General features: G+C 42.5%; 1 protein-coding gene across 1 annotated transcript; it reads right to left on the reverse strand.

Annotated features, from left to right (window-relative positions):
• Positions 1-327: 327 nt before the first annotated feature.
• On the reverse strand, positions 328-16901 carry RP9 (RP9 pre-mRNA splicing factor). The gene is made up of 6 exons (XM_025873120.2): positions 16543-16901; positions 7715-7745; positions 6439-6568; positions 3900-3991; positions 1678-1739; positions 328-971 (listed from the first exon to the last, which is right to left on the reverse strand). The coding sequence occupies exons 1-6, from the start codon at positions 16692-16694 to the stop codon at positions 773-775; spliced, it is 666 nt and encodes a 221-aa protein (XP_025728905.1). The 5' UTR covers positions 16695-16901; the 3' UTR covers positions 328-772.
• Between the last annotated feature and the right edge of the window lie 315 nt (positions 16902-17216).

Raw genomic sequence — 17216 nt, forward strand, 5'->3', positions numbered from 1 at the left:
CAACAATGCTAAATGTACTTGATATTAAAATAATCTGCTTTATGCTGTTAAAAAAAAACCCCAATGTTCATATGAGTGTTTATGGCATTTGTGGGGAAAAAAAACCCCAAAAAAACAAAACAAAAAAAAACCCTATATTTATTGTGATATATAAAATATTTCTGGAAGACCAAACAAGAACCTGGTAAAACCGGTAGCCACCGGCAAAGGGATATAGGCAGCTAGGGGAGAAAGGAAGAAGGAAGAAGAATTTTCATGATTCAACCCTGTATACCTTTTAAATTTGGAGCACATGCATGTATTATTCAGAAATAAAAAAGAAATACATTAAAAAAATAAATAATGAGCTTTTATTATCCTCGACAACAGAGAAAAGTCAAATCTGAAGTCTCTGGGAACTAAGTAGCGCCCTGGGGAGGGGAAGGCTGCAGCAGCACCTGGAGCTTCCTCAGAGACTCATTCCCTCGGTCGGGCCACCCTGGCAGAGGCAGCTCGAAGGAATCACAAACTGCAGGGATCAGCGGGAGGACAACACTGAACGAAGCTTTCCTGCCTGAAATCAGCCGCTGTCCAGAGCTAGTGCCTGGGAAAGTACAACTCACCCTCCTGGGTCACATCTTTGCTGGAAGGCAGGTGAGAATTCACACACGTGACACCAAATACCCTGCTCTCTAGGCGGCTCTCTCCTAGTCCTCCCCGATTCCACATCCTCTGGTCTTTGGCCACAGTGTCTGATTAGGGAGAAGAGAATGTTGAACAAGTCAAGTTGTTGTCAGTCCGAGTCTGAACTCTCATTCGACTTGGAAGACTTATGCTTTCGTTTCTTCTTCTTCTTCTTTTCTTTCTTCCTTTTCTTATGCTTTTCTTTCTTTTTCTTTTTCTTGTGTTTCTCTTTACATTCCGAGGAACTGGAGCTACTTCCATCCTCATCAGATGTAGAATCCTCCAGTAACTGTTTCAACTGCTGTATCCTAAACATAGAAGATTAACCAAAGAACCATATTTAACTCAAAAAAAAAAGGTAGATAAAAATGACATAAGAGCAGCAGTGAGGGTAAAAAACATCATGAATAACCACCTTACTTAAGATAGTACTTATTTTTATTTCTGCATGTTTTCCCTATTCTTGTCCACATCCATGTCTCTTTGACAGGACTGTACCCAGTGTACAAGCCATTCTGTATTCTTTTCACTGTCCAAAGTATTTCTGCATGTTTCTCCAGTCCTTACTACATAACTTCGAATAGATGCCACTTCTCCATCACCTCCCCAACGACCCACAACCACTCAAGTTCATACTAGGTAATCTACCTCCTTAACAATTAGAACCCCATGGAACCAGTTTGAGAAAAACAAACCCTCTACTTTCTTCATCTTATCTTTATTCATGTCTAAGGATAACTTTTAATAATAGCTCAGATCCTTAAAGATAAACTAAGTAATCATCCATCAGGGTGTGAGCAGGCAGGACCAAGCCCACTGCTAACCCAAGTGGAATGAGGCTGGCCTCCCGTTCCCCACCCACTGTCCTTTCCTGTGATGAGTCCTGCCTTCCAAATAGCTCACAATTGAAGTACCATAGTTACCAGACCACTCATCTAATACCGGAATGAGTGTTTCTAACTTTATATAATTTCAGACTTTAAAAGGGTATTGTTATCACCAGGACCATCTCACCTTACATCCTTTTCATGTCTTTTATTCTCTCGTATGATGTCATACATGGGATCTTCATGTGCCTTGAGAATGAGAAAGGTTAAGGTTGAGTTAGGCACCATGGACTATCAGTTAAATAAAAATTAAATCCATATTTCACTGAAACCAGTTTTTTTTTTTTCCTGTTTGGTGTAATTTTATATTTAACATGTTCTAATCCTCGCTAAGGGTCACCATCACTTCAAATTCACGGAAGCTACAAAAAAAAGATTTTCCTATTATACAATTTGAATAGCCTTTTTAAGGATATCAAACATGGCAGAATCATTATTAAATATTACTCAAGGTAAGAAATATTGAGGTAATTCTCTTTGCTCTGTGTGGACAGATGATCAAGAGATATTAAACAAAACAAGTTGGAAAATGATATGTAAGAATGACTCACGTATAGTTGCACAAAAACATATGTATGTGCCCAGAAAGAAGCATGGAAGTGTCCTCATCAAGCTACATAATGCATATTTGCTCTGGAGAGAGGCAGTATTGGACTTAAAAAATCAATTGTGAAAAACCTTACTGTAACATGTCAATTTTGTTAAAATAAATGTATTCTTGAAATATTTGTATAATTTAAAAGTACTTACTAAGAATATGACGACACATAGACTGGATTTTATGGTATGTGAATTATCTTTAAAAATGTTTAGTAAAAATTTTATATATTAAAGATAAAAAAGTTAAAAATATTTATAGTCTTACCCGCCAGAGATATCTACTGCTAACATCTTAATGTGGTTCTTCCACTCATTATTCATAATTTACAAAATATTATAATCGTTATATATATAATTCTGTTTTTTTTCCACTTATGTTTTCATGAACATTTTCCCAAACATAATTCTTAAAAGCTATGACTTCTGTGTCACAGTCCTTATGCTGGTATGCTGGCCATTGAAGTTGTTTCCTATTTTCTTTAGTCTAATTTTCAGTCACAGATGTAATTCTGAATAATTCCTTATATATTCATAAAAATTTGTATGTATTGATTTTTGTTATAGGCTTGGGATCTGTTCTTAGAATTTAGGTTTCTGAATTAAAAATACATGAATCTGTTCATTTTTTTTGAGAGTTATCACCAATTTATCTGTAAATTAGATACTGTAAAATTGCCATTCCAGGTAGCATTGATTTATACAGAATATTTTCTCCACATTTTTTTTTAAGATTTTATTTATTTATTTTGACAGAGAGAGAGACAGCTAGAGAGGGAACACAAGCAGGGGGAGTGGGAAAGGGGGAAGCAGGCTCCCCACTGAGCAGGGAGCCTGATGCGGGTCTCGATCACAGGACCCTGGGATCATGACCTGAGCTGAAGGCAGATGCTTAACGACTTAGCCACCCAGGTGCCCCTATTTTCTCCAAATTTTTTGAATGAAAGTACAATTTTTAAAATGTCTTAAAGTCCTGGCAAATGTTTGTGGACCCTGGTTTGATATAAGGTGATAGTGCCAATCTCTCTGATAACAGCATAGTTAAGCTGACTGAAACAGTGACTGAATGGTGAGTTAACAACCCTGGGAGGTGACTGTGAAAATAAAGTGGGGAAATGACATCTATCTTACTGTCATGCAAAGAGGATATATCATCTATACATACATATCTAGTTTATAATAGATATTTAATCTTTACATAAAGACTGGGAACTAGAATGCTGATTTTAGTTATGAAACAAAATTTATTTATTTATTTATTTATTTTTTAAAGATTTTATTTATTTATTTGAGAGAGAGAGAATGAGAGACAGCGAGCACGAGAGGGAAGAGGGTCAGAGGGAGAAGCAGACTCTCCACTGAGCAGGGAGCCTGATGTGGGACTCGATCCCGGGACTCCAGGACCATGACCAGAGCCAAAGGCAGTTGCTCAACCAACTGAGCCACCCAGGCACCCGAAACAAAATTTTTTAAAATATAAGTAAAAAGTGACTGAATATATAACAATGTCTTTCAGAAAAAGAAATCAGTGTTCCCAAGGCATAAGCAAATAACACTTTAATAAAAGTTAATTTTTTACTAATGAGCTAATCTGTCACACAAATTCAGTTTAACAGAGTTAATACCAGATACTTTGGCCAAAAGGCCCTGGGAATGTATTTCATGTTAACCTCCATTTCACTGGTCAGTGCCTGAGTCACTGACATTCACCACCTCTGGCAAATGTAAATTGAAACTCTGGGTTTTACTTACTACTCTGAACTGTTCTAACTTTTGGTTGCCTTTGATAAAGAAAGGGCATTCTTTGTCGCCTGTTCGGTGACCATACCGTTTACAACGCCAACCTAAAAACAAAGAAAAGGGATATATTTCTGTAAGATGATGTAGTTTTACTTAATCAAGATAAAGTATCAGTAGATCATACTAAAGATATTCTTCATTAGATTTCAATTTCCAAAGCAAATGCAATTAGTGGATGAACCATGTAAGACACCAGAAAACAGAAATCAATCGCTTCCTCAAGCATCCTTTAATCTTGGGTTTTCGAAATAAGCCAAGTAGTTACTAAGCAATCCTGTGCAAAAATCAAAGTGTGATTTTTTAAAAATAGTGTGTTATGGCTTGAACAGTGTTGCCCCCTCTATGCTGTCCCGTCATTATGTTGAATGTCCTAACCCCTTGTGCCTCAGAATGTGACCTCATTGCGAGATAGGATCTTTGGAGAGGCTTGGGACAGATTCTTCCCTCACAGTCCTCAGAAGAAGCCAACCCTGCTCACACCCTGATTTCAGACTGATAGCATCCAGAACTGTGAGATAATATATTTCTGTTCTTTAAGTCACCTGAAAGCCTCTTCATAAATGAAAAAGGTGAAAAAATAAATAGAAAACAATTTGGAAGAAATAAAAACTTTAGGGAGAAGAAAAAATTAGCATCCTTAGAGAACATTTTGCAACAATTAAAGAATTAAAAAATCATGAAAGAAAAAAGCTTTTGGAATTGAAATAAAAAATCGAAGGATTGGAAGCTATGTTGATGGAATATTCTAGAAAGCAAAAAACATGAACAGGAGAGAAAAGATCAGAAATTAGAAAATCAATCTAAGAAGTCCTTCATCTGAATAACAGAATTGCAAACACAGAGGGGAGGAAATAATCAATGAAATAATTTGTGAAATTTCAGAACACTGGGAATAAGATGATCTCATAAGCTTCTAGGAAAGAAGAATAAAAAACAACAGACAGCAACAACAAAGCAGGTTACATCAAATCATCCACAATCTTAATTGCTTTGGACTTGTCAACAGCAGTTCTACAAATGAGAAGGCAACGAAGCAGTGCCTTCAAAATTCTGAAGGAAGTTTGTTTTTAACAAAATTCTAACTAAATAGCAAACCAAAAATATAGAGATGTTTCCAGAAGAATACAGTCTTAAAAATTTATCTCCCATAAACCCACTTCTCAGCTACTAGAGAATGTGCTCTACCACAGCAAAAGAATGTAACAAAAAAGATGCAAGATACGGCAAATAGGAGATCAAACACAAGAAGGATGTTAAGGGAAACCAAAGAGTGAATGCTGACGGAAGGTCCCTGGGTGATAGCAGGGGGAACAACTCTCTTTAGGAGGAAAAAAACTAATAGAATACCTCAAGCATCTGAAGGAGGTGAATTAGAAATCAGTACACAGAAAAAAGCAAAAACAAGAACAACAAAAAGACAACTATTAATTGCAGGGCAAACAAAATATTATGCAGGATGTATGAAAGGAAATGCAATTGGTTTATTATATGATTCAATTCTGAAAATAATATAAATATACAAAAAAGATTTATTTAAATTATGATATAACGTATTGAGAAAATGGGAGATAGAGTATGTATGAGGTGTGGTTGAGGCACAAAAAAAAGAGCTGAAACTCTTCTAGAGTAAGAAGTCAACAGACAATGAAGAAACCTAAAAAATCAAGAGGCAGGAATATAACCCTGTTATTTAGATACATGGAGATAAACTTCAAAAAAAATTTTTTTTAAATTTTATTTAAGTAATCTCTACATCCCATGTGGGGCTCCAACTCATGATCCCCAGATCAAGAGTTGCATGCTCCTCCGACTGAGCCAGCCAGGTGCCCCCAAATAATCTTCTTAAGAGAGGTTTACATGGTTACCTTTAGGGTGAGGCTAATGGGGGAAAGGGACTAGGAACTGCTATTTTAATTACATGCATGAAGAATCTTTGTACAAATGTCTTTAAAAGGCAGCAGTACCCTTTCTTCAAATACTAAATACCACTTAAGCTGGATGAAGGTGTTGCGGCTGGGGTGGGGTGGGGGTGTGCATGCACAGCACCCTGCTCTAGACCCACAGCTCCTCCCAGGTTACATGGATGAAACCTTAACACCACTGATGGGGGGCGAATGATGCAAGACCCAAAGGGACCTGCCCTCCAACACATTTCTTGTCCCTCATGGCATTTCTACAACAGAATATCCTTTTTGTTACTGGAATATTACCAAAGAGTGAACTCCAAAGGTAGCTATGGTCCCTGTGGATGACCCCAGCCTTTGGAGTCAGAAGCCCTGGAGTCAAAGCTCCTCTCTACCTCTTACCTCGGACCACTCACTAACATATGCAGGTGAGCTTCCTTAACTATGAAAGAGAGATTGTGCCTTGACTTAACAGGGCTGCGGTGAGAACAAATTAAAAAAAAAAAAGGAAGTAAACGCGCTTTGTAAATCGCGGTATATAACTTGCGTGTATGGAGGAGTGTTACTTGCAACTCTCCCGTGCTCACACTGCATAACTTTGACTTCTTTCCCCAGTGGCATCCAGAGTCCTTTCGTTGGTGCGTGAGCCAGAAATTCCCTGGCATGTTCGTTGCCTGGTACATCTGGTATACAGTCTTCTGGCTTGGTTTCATCTTCCTAAAAAAGGAAACAACGTGTCCACAACATGGCAAAAAAGCACCGGCATTCTCTCCCACCTGCTTCAGGACACAGCCCTGCCTGCCTTTCTCACGGGCTGGACACGCCATGTCCTCCTAAGTTACCCTCTCAAGTACTAGAAAGAAAGACAAATTATACCTGACAGAAAAACCAGAAATAAATGTACCAGAAGAACCATATCATGAAAATGACATAGCTACTCTTAGAGAAATATTACTAGTATCGTTCACTTAGGAATGATTTGTGAGCTCCAAATCCTGATTCTAGATCACAAAAATTAGATTCAGATCACAAACTTTTCTGCTACCTTAAAAGCCTTGTGGAATGAAGCAAAGTATAGCAAGATTTCCTGAAATAAAAATAACATGTTAAATTAAAAAAGATTATTATCCCTCGGAGGCCACTGTCATGTTTTACAATCTCGCACCTGCTGTATTTTTGAAGTGCTTTCACCACCAAATAACTTCATTACACAATTAAGGTATTGTTGTTATTATTTTTACCTTCTGATTGTTTTCAGCTCCCATGAATATTACATTTATAATGAAAGAAGGTTTTGTAATCTTTTTTCATTGAATGTGAGCAAGCAGAAAGCTGTCCTGACCTCCACTGAGCCCTCTAAGTCTCCCTCCCACAGATACTGGACTCTAGGGCCAGGTGCTGTCGCGGAGCAGGGGTGGGGGGTTGGGGGGCGGGGGTGGTTAGGGGGGTGTCCTGCACCAGGGGCTGGACTAGAGGGCCTTCCAGTCTCCTCAGAGACTACTGTTCTCTGAGCTGATGATACTCAGGAAAGCAGCAGCAAATCAGAGAAGGAGCACAGCTGTGAGAAGATGGCAGCCACAGCAAGAGAGAGAGGGCGGGAGAAGGGGACCGATGGCTGATGAACATGTGGGGCTGCCACCGTCTCTTAGGGAACAGACACACGGCTGATTACATTTCTACAAAGGCACAGGCTGGACACAGCCCAAAGTGTATGAACTGACTGGCATCTGCAGGGAGAAGCAGGGTTACCATAAAAGGGTGTCCAAAACCTTATGCAACAGGTTTTTATAACAAGTAACTGAGTCTGAGCACTGAGTCAAATATGTCTAAGAGAATGACCAAAGGCACAAACTTCACACTGACCTTGATAAGCCCAGGAGGAGGTTTTTCATAACTAGAAAGGAAAAGAAAAAACATCATCGATCATGTTAAGAGGAACGTAACACATTTTAGTGAGCACTGCAGACCAAAATAAAAAGGATATTTTTAGTAAAACCTCAAAACTGCATTATGTCTAAAGCAGTTAATAAAATATGCCCAGCAGTCAGAGGTCCCATATAAATAAACTGATGCTACACCACATCCTGTGGAGATCTAGAACTGAAATTCACTGGTAATAATTAACTTTGTGTCTAAGCACAAGGATTTTATTGTTGAAGAAGAGAAAACAAGAGGGGCACTGGGGGGGGTTCAGTGGGTTAAGTGTCTGACTCTTGATTTTGACTCAGGTCATGATCTCAGGGTCCTGGGATTGAGTCCCATGTGGGGCTCTGTACTCAGCAGGGATTCTGCTTATTCTTATCCAACTTGATTTTCCTCCTAAAAAAAGAAAGAACAGGTACAATAGGGGAAACTAAACTTAATTCTCAGGAAATACTGAAGGTTCAACTTGAGAACTTACTCGTTACAGAAGTATCCACACAACAATTATGCCAGGTATAGTGCTAAGTATCAGAGAACTAAGGGCATAGAAAACTAATCTGTCATATGGGCCCCCTTGATCCTCCCCTCAAAAGCTGAGGTAATCTACAAGATAAGACTCCCTGCTCTTCCTAAGGGAAAGTGACCTGGCCTGGAACAATCCTTTCTTTTCTTTTGCTAAGAACTTCATTCACCACCCTCCTTATTGAAATCTTCCATTTTGTGCAACTCTTTAGAGCATCTCTCTACTTGCTAGATGGGATGCTGCTGGATTCGTGAATCAATTAATAAAGCCAATTAGATCTTCAAATCTACTAGGTTGAATTTTTGTTCTTTAACACAGGTATAAAAAATTTGGTTTGAGTTCTGATTCATTCTCACTGCTGTCTACTTTGGACAAGTTATTTAACCCTTCCGAGCCTCAATTTCCTCATTGGTGAGTATGTCACAGCAAACATCTCTTCCATCTCTGGAAAAGGCACTTCACAATGCTGGCTTCTGCTCCTTCTGTTGAAAGCAAGTCATTGCTCTCAGCAGCCTCCTGAGGCTGCTCAGGACTGGAGCACTAGCCTCACAAAGGCCAAGATGTGGACCAGCAGAGAAGCCTGGCCATCCCAAGCCAGTCTTCACATCTTTTGATAGATCTACAGCTTTACAGGGATTTGCTGGCTGCTCCTAAGTGGAGGTGGGCAGAGACCCGGCAGTGGACTTCCCACAGACACCATCCCCAGCTGGGCTTACTGCCTTTCTAGGCCATGGGACTCAGAGACTCCTTTTCCATATCTGGCTGCAGGAATCACTGCTTTTCCCCCCCATGTACATGGTACATCAGCATTCAGCCAAGTCTATCCCCATTCTCTTGTGCGGCTCATAAAATATGCCTTATTATAGATATTAAATTATCATGTTACTATCTCAGAATAAGGTACGGCAGGCCAAGGACTCTGATGTCTTTTTTCTCCAATATCAGTTCCAACATTTTTCCTCACTGATTCCAATAACTGGAAGCTATACCAATTAACAGGCTGAATTGGGACAATCACCCAGATCTTGTGACATCTAGAGTTCTTTCACTGAGCTGCAACCACTGTTCTAAGTCAGCAATGCATTTCTTGTATTAATAACTATTCATGGGTTAAATAAATTGCGCAAGGACGCACAGCCAGAGCCCATGTGCTCACTTGTACATGACTGTCAGTACATGTCTAGCTGAATCCAGTAATTATTCTAGCACTATGTTTGTCACTAGAAAACAGAAGACTCCAGGAACACTTTAAATTCAGAGCTTGAGTACAATTTGATTTGGGCACAAATACGGTTCTAAATCCAGTTTTCTCTAAAATTTTCCCCCCACATTGCTCAATTATCCACTTTTTATTTATTGCAATAAAATTTATATACCATACTTCCCTCTGTTTTGACAATGCCCTCCTCAGCCTAAAGCAAAAGACTATGAGGCTAGAGGGAGGTAGTAACAAGGACAATGACCTCATGCCCTCTCTGAGGCAGGGGTTGGATTGAGTGTGTGCAGATATTAAATGCATACACATTTGGTTGTTGATGCTGGGAACATTCATGTGGTGGCAGATAATTCTAAGGAGTCTGTGAAGGGAAATGTCAAGCTAGGAGTCAACATCTGAGCCAGGCCCTGACATTCACCAAGTTAATGGGAAACAAAGCTACAGGGTTTTTAATCACGAATTTTAGCAAGGATAAACCTCCATCATTTGTTTTGCAGACCAGAATCACTTTGTTAAAGCAGAAAACGTCCCCTGTCTGTGCTCAGCAGCACCCAGGCACCAGACTGGCCAGGCCCTCCTTATTTCTAGCCAGGGACTGAACTGAGAAAGACCCAAGAGCCCGAGAGACAGGAAGCAAATTCTGAGGCTGGTTGTCTGTGTACTCAAAGAGTGTCTCAAACTCTTAAAGGGATTTGTCCTCCTCTTCTATAAGGAGAAATACATTAGCATTTTAGCTCAGATCTGTGCCTTAACCTTGTAAACCTCCAGGGAAGGACTCATTTTAATACTTCAGAACGGCTGCAAAGTATAGGAACACTTAATGATTTAACGTTTTCTTTATCCCGACCCTCTTCTTATGCTTTAAAGACCCTTCAGAACAGATTAAATATTGGAGGTTACAGGGGTTAGGGAGAACTGACCAAGGGAGAAGTGGCATGCCTTTCCTTTGGCCCTTCTCTTAAGATGTGAAAGAAAACAACTTTAGTGGATGTGATATTGCAACTTATAGTAAGAAATATGTATTTGGTCTTCACTGTTCTGACACTCAGCTCTTAAAACCTTGTAATTTCTTATATAAAGGCCACAGGAGCATCTTTTCTTTTAATATTTAGTTTTGTTCCCAGTTCCTGAAATAAGTCCAGAGCTATAAAGGTGAAAAGTTTGTTGTTCATAACAAGCCCCTTTCAACCAAACTGTTTATGTTAATGAGATCACTCTTGCAAAGCTCCTAAAGATGAGGACTGGTTGCCAGGGGAACCAATTCTGTGATTAGAGGGTTGGAACTTTCAGCCGTACCTCCAGGGAGATTGAATTAATCACCAATGGCCACTGATTAATCAATCTTGCCTATGTAATGAAGCCTCTATAAAACAAAAACAAAAACAAACCCCAGGGCGCCTGGGTGGCTTAGCTGGTTAAGCGTCTCCCTTCAGCTCAGGTCATGATCCCAAGGTCCTGGGATCCAGCCCTACCTAGGCCTCCCTGCTGAGTAGGGAGCCTAGCCTCCTCCCTGCTCCTGCTCTCTCTCTCTCTCAAATAAATAAAATCTTAAAAAAAAAAAAAAAAACCCAAAACTGGGGCGCCTGGGTGGCTCAGTTGGTTAAGTGACTGCCTTTGGCTCCAGTCATGATCCCAAGGTCCTGGGATCGAATCCCATATCAGGCTCCTTGCTCAGTGGGGAGCATGCTTCTCCCTCCTCTGCTCCCTCTGCTTGTGCTCTTTTTCTTTCTTGATCTGTCAAATAAATAAATAAAATTAAAAAAAAGAAACAAAAAACAAAAACCCAAAAATGGATTTCAGAGACCTTCAAGGTTGAACACGTGGAGGTGCGGTGTATCTGGAGAGGACGCGGAAGCTCCATGCCCTTTTCCATACATCTTACCCTATGTATCTGTTCCATCTGGCTGTTCCTGAGCTATAACCTTTTATAATAAATCAGTAATCAAGTAAATAAAATGTTTTCCTGAGTTCTATGAGCTGCTCTAGCAAATTAACCAAACCAGAGGAGGGTGGTGCTGGGGGAACCTCTGCTGTACAGACAATAGGTTGGTAACAACCTGGCCTTGGGACACATCTAAAGCATGTGGAGAGGGGAAGTCCTGTGAAACTGCGCCCTTAACCTGTGGATTCTGATGCTGACTCCAGGTGGACAATGTCAGAATTAGATCTGTAACACATATACTTGGTGTCGTCTGAGAATAGGAGAATTTCTTCGTGGTGTTGGAAAAGTCCCACACAGTTAGAGTAGTGCTCTGAGTGTAGTATGAGTGTAGAAAAGAAAAACAGGAGTGTTTTTTCCTTTCTAGCAGAGGAAGGATGAGAAATGCCATGAATCGTTACAGAAAAGAAAACTTCCACTTGGCTTCATCTCTGGATGCTTCCAAATAAGGATGGTGATGGAGGCTTCTCCACTGTCATCCTCGCCATCATTAATCCAGAGTTTTTCTAAAGGGACAGAGGAGGACTTAGTCCCTGAAGTTGTTTTGGGTATAAACAGAATTAACTTTTTAGATATGATATTTCCAGAGCAAATACTTCCACTCTTTTCCGGTAGAAAGCCGTGGCATGCCAAATGCCTAGGCCTCTCTTAGCAAGAATAATGGAAATTTGCCTATATTAAGAAGGTGATACAGCCCACCAGTAGCCATTCATTAGAAACATTAATGCTGTCCTTTATGGATTGGGACTTAAGGGAGCTTGGAAGGGAGGAGGTAACATCTGCATAAATACCCAATAATCCAACAATACTTTCTTTTGCCACAGGAGGAGTACAAATAATATATGGCTAAACTAAAATCCACTTCCTGAAAAATATGTAAAAGCTTGTGCCTAAGTGAAAAAGGAATGTGATGAGAACTGACTACACATTTTTTTTTAAAGATTTTATTTATTTATTTGACAGAGAGATAGAGAGAGGGCACAAGTAGGCAGAGTGGCAGGTAGAGGGAGAGGGAGAAGCAGGCTCTCCACTGAGCAGGGAGCCAGATGTGGGGCTCGATCCCAGGACCCCAGGATCATGACCTGAGCCGAAGGCAGCCGCTTAACCGACTGAGCCACCCAGGTGCCCCCTGACTACACATTTTGAAATCTGTTATTAATAGCAATGGACTTTCCTAAAAAGTCCATTTTACAACTGTTTCTCCAAATTTAAAGGAACATGGTTGGTGTTTTTTCCGAGCGCTTGACAATTCTTTAGTTTATGTAACATGTTAAAAAAGATATTTCTCAAAGTCTAAAGTAATAGTTAACTATTATAATTATTTAACTATTAAATATAACATATCTGGGGGGTGCCTGGCTGGCTCAGGAGGTAGAGCATGTGACTCTTGATCTCAGGGTTGTGAGTTCGAGCCCCACACTGGGTGTAGAGATTACTTAAACAAACAAACAAAACCCAACCAGACCTAGAATGGAAGTGTGTTTATTGTGTAGTTGGCTTCTGCGCTGTGACAGTTGAGAAGAGTGCACTTTTTGTAGTTAATCCTTAGAATTAAAAAAAAAAAAGTTAGTGGAGGCCCATTACTTTGTACCATCTGTGAAGCCTTGCTATTATATCATTCACATTGTAATAAGTTTCTCTGAGCAGTATGAAGACTAAATTTAGATAAGAGAGGAAAAACTTATCTTCCCAACTGGGCATGGGGAAAGAAATCTTTATTCTGCCAAGTGCTTAAAAATACTCTTGTATTTCTGAGTGCTGGCATAGGATTTTTTTTGGAAGAGTCCTTTGTGTAAGCATAGTCAATTCCAGTTGTTCCCACAGCTTGCTCCTATGGGGTGGAAGGCAGAGATGAAAATGCCACATATATACAGAATCTCCATTCTGTTATGTCCAGCAGACAAGGGACACTTGAATAGGGTTGGAGCATGGTTAGAGCACAGGGTGAAAGATTCAGATGCCTCTGGGGTCCTGGCAGGTGTGGTCAAAAGGTAAGAAAAGGTAAGGTCAAGTATAAGAAACTGACCAGAGGAGTGTGAGGGGACCTAACGAGGGCAACCAGGGGATAAAAGAATTTGAATTCAATTTGTGAAAAACCATTTTACATGGCTGGCTGGACAACTTAGTTATTTGCCTTCCTTTTCACTCCATCCCTACAGTGAGACTTACCAGTCAATAAACCAGCACCTTTGCATTCTCTCTCTCCCAACTGCTCCCTTCAAAATAGCTTTATAATGCCTCACTCTTAACGGGGAAGATCCAAGGATCCCTGCACATTAGGAAAAAACCTCTAAGTGAAAGAAATCACAAGAAAAGGCAAAGAAGAAACAGACAACAAAGAAGAAAGCAAATAAAAAAAATGAGTATCCTCAAAGATGACAGATTTGTTATTGAGGAAACGATAGGATGTTATGAAAAAAAGAATTCTCAGGCCAAGAAGCTCTTAAACTTAAAAGTGCAATGGTGGAAAGATTGGAAGATAAGTCTTTTAGAAAGCAGAATGAAAAGAGGATCATAGAAGTCTAAGAGTACGAAAAAACAAAATGGAGGGAAGGAAATTAAAACACAGATCATATATGAATATTAAATACCCACGAAGTATTGAGAAAATTAAAAAAAAATCTGAAATCTGGTGAGAAAAAGTTCACATCATGAAACTGCAAGGGGCAGCTGGGTGGCTCAGCTGGTTAAGCAACCGACTCTTGATTTCAGGGGGAGCAGCAAGCAGAGGGAGAAGCAAGTTCCCCGCCAAGCAAGGAGCCCAATGTGGGACTTGATCCCAGGACCCCAGGATCATGACCTTAGCCGAAGGCAAACACTTAACCAACTGAGCCACCCAGGGACCTCACCCCAATGCACTTTTTATAGGAAGTTACATAATATACTTAAACAAAATGAGATAAAGAGAGAAAGACAAGACACAGGGTCCAGAAATGGGATCCAAGACAGAAGAGTGATGAAGGCAGTTGTACACCAGGTCTAGAAAGTAACCAGAGTGTACTGGAGAGCAGAAGGAAGATTTTTGGTTTTAAAAACAAACAAATTGATAGACTGTCTGATATGTAGGAACAAGTAGAAAAAGTACTCTCAGCTTTTAGAGTCTTTCAGATAAAATTAGCAGTTAATAGTAAATTCAAGCAAATGAAAAAAATTGAGGTGCTTATTAACTAGATGAAAAACAACAATTGTGCTAGGAAGCAAAACAAATCACAGAACACCCTTTGGCTCAAAAGTGAACAATACTGAATAGTTATAATAATGCTAATACCCACTATTGATTTAACAAAAATTACCATGGAGCTATATTGGAAGGATGGATGCAAGAAGGGTAGGGAAAGGGAACTAAACCCTCATGTATGTGACATGAGGTTTATAGGTAATGTCTGTTGTTCAATCTAAAAAAGCAGCGTAAGCATATAATTGGGAATAAGTAGTTAAGTCCCAGAAGAAAAAACGGTTTCCGTATTGTAAACTTGGTTGGAGGGAGGGTTGCAGGCAGTGTGAACAGGGATGTGAACCACTATTTTTTGAAATTAGTCTCTTAGTACTATTTGATGTTTAAAGTATTACTCTAAAAATAAAAATTCTGATTTAAAAGCAAACAAGTCCCTGAATTAGTCAAACTAAATATGTCAGCAGCCCAGAAAGTTTAAATCCCTGAAGTGGAAAAATCCAACTGGTTTGGGAATCAGACACCTGGGTTCCTCTTTAGTTTTGCTAGTTTACAGGTCAATGTATCCTTGATCAGGTTACTTAACTGCTAAACCTGCATTTCCTCATCTGCAAAAGGAGGTTATAATCTCTCTGATGTCTATGAGTGCTTTATGAGCTACAAAATAAATGTATAGTGTTAACTACTATCTGGTACCCCATAGTTAAAGATACTGAGGGTCAGACTGGGCTCTGCGAAGCTCAGGCTTATCTAGGGAAAGATATTTGAACATCTGCATTGCACAGGACAGGGCCACAGAGGGCCCAAAGGGGCCAGGACTGTGGGTGCTAGCAATGCAGCACCTATATCCTGAAACGACTGCCTTACTGAGTTGAAATTCAGCTCAGGGGTCACAGTGAAAAGAGCAGGCAGGCCAGCCTCCAACAGTGCAATGCATTTTGTGTCAAAGCTCCCAGGTTAATTATAAAGAATCTGAATCCTTTGAGGACGTTTCCTTACGTGATCATTTTAGCTTAGGTAATGCAAGTGCCTGAAATAGAAACGAAGTATGTATTGAAGAACTCCGTGAGCACCAAACTTACAAGTTTGCCTTCTAAAGCTAATTAGAGAAAGACAGAATCACAGAAAAGAACTGGAAGGTCCACCTCCCACCTGATGTTGCAATCTCCTTTACAACCCGCCCTCCTCCCGCGGGTTCTGGGCTCTCTCCCCGAACCCGCTGGAGCTGGGGGCGCACGGTGCCCCTTTAAGTCAGGCCATGCTGACCAGCATCCACAGGAGACTCTGGTCCTAAGTCTTTGTGTTGAGCCGGAACTGGCCTCTTTGTAGCCCCCACCCTTCATGCTGGTAAACCACCACCACCACCACCACCACCACCACCCCCCCCCCAAGCCTAAAGAGAACAAGTCTCCACTCTCTTCCACCTTTGGGATCTTTAGGGACAAGTCCCTCACCCCATTCTCCAGCCCTCTCTCGCCACCGCACTAACGGTAGAGGACGGCGTGTTCTCTTCCCTTCCTAGCAGCGAATGAAGAGATCGGGGGTTTTATCCGGCTCCCGGGGGGCCCTGTCAACCGACAACCCTGAAAGGGCAGGACGGCGGCGCTCACTGCACCTGCCGCGTGTTCAGTCCCCAAGTCCCCACCGAGCGCCTACTAAGTGCCGCACGGTCCTCAGCGCTAAGCAGAGCCCCGGCCGCACGCCGACCTCGGGCGGGGAAATAAAGCCCGAGCTTCCCTGCCGGCCCAGGCCGCTCGGCGCGCCGGAGCAACGGCCCTTCCCTCCCCGCGGAGGCGCGACTGGAAGTCCGGGTGCCAGCGCCGCACGGGTCCCCGGGGACCCAGCCTCCCGCGCCCCCGCGGCGCCGGCCCACCCGAACCCCGCGCCTGGCGGAGGAGCGGGAGCGGCGCGGACTCACAAGGACTCCAGGTGCTTGAGCTGCTGCAGCTGCTGCGCGTCGTGCCGCCGCCGCTTCTGCTCCCGGCGCCGCTGCAGCTCCTGCTCGGCCGGCTCCCGCGGCCGCCGCACGCCCCCGGCCCCCGCGTCGTCGCGCCCGGGCCGGGAAGACATCGCGGCCCGCGCGGCTGAGGCGGCCCCCGCGGCGTGCCTGAGGCGGCTGAGGCGGCGGGAAGACGGCACTTCCTCCGCGCCGCGGCCGGTCGGCCCCGCAGCGCCCCCTCCCGCCGCCCGCCCGGGCCGGGCCCGGCCCGCTGTCCCCGCCGAGGCCTCCTGGTCCCCGCCTCCCGCCAGGCCTCCCCGCCGCCTCCCGCGTCGTGGCCCCAAGTCCGCGCTGGCAGCGCGGTGGCCCCGCCGCCAGGCCGGCCGGGATCGGAGCGCGCCCCCTGGCGGCGGCCGCAAGCGGGGCGGGGGTGGGGGTGGGGGTGGGGGAGGGGGAGGCCGGCGGGACAGCCGGGGAGCCCCCCACCCCCGCGTGCCCCTCCCCTGGGAGGCCCGGGGACCCGTGCGCGGCGGCCTCGTGGCCCCTGCTGCTACTTGGTGCTGGGATTCACCCAGCTTTGAAGAAAGCAAGACACCCCAGAGAAATTCTCTGATTTTCCAGAGCGTCGTTAAAACGTAGTCAGCCTGCCGTGA

This window comes from Callorhinus ursinus, unplaced genomic scaffold, assembly GCF_003265705.2.
Source record: "Callorhinus ursinus isolate GAN/ISIS: 27379988/994484 unplaced genomic scaffold, GSC_fseal_2.0 scaffold12, whole genome shotgun sequence".
NCBI lineage: Eukaryota > Metazoa > Chordata > Mammalia > Carnivora > Otariidae > Callorhinus > Callorhinus ursinus.

Bases quoted from the DNA above. Each gene is read 5' to 3' on its own strand.
- RP9 (XM_025873120.2), bottom strand. From the start codon at position 16,694: ATGTCTTCCCGGCCCGGGCGCGACGACGCGGGGGCCGGGGGCGTGCGG. The intron at 6,569-7,714 runs GTCAGTGTGAAG...TTCCTTTTTTAG, and splicing joins CTCCTCCTGGGCTTATCAAG to GAAGATGAAACCAAGCCAGA. The intron at 1,740-3,899 runs GTAAGTAAAACC...CTCATTCTCAAG, and splicing joins AGTTAGAACAGTTCAGAGTA to GCACATGAAGATCCCATGTA.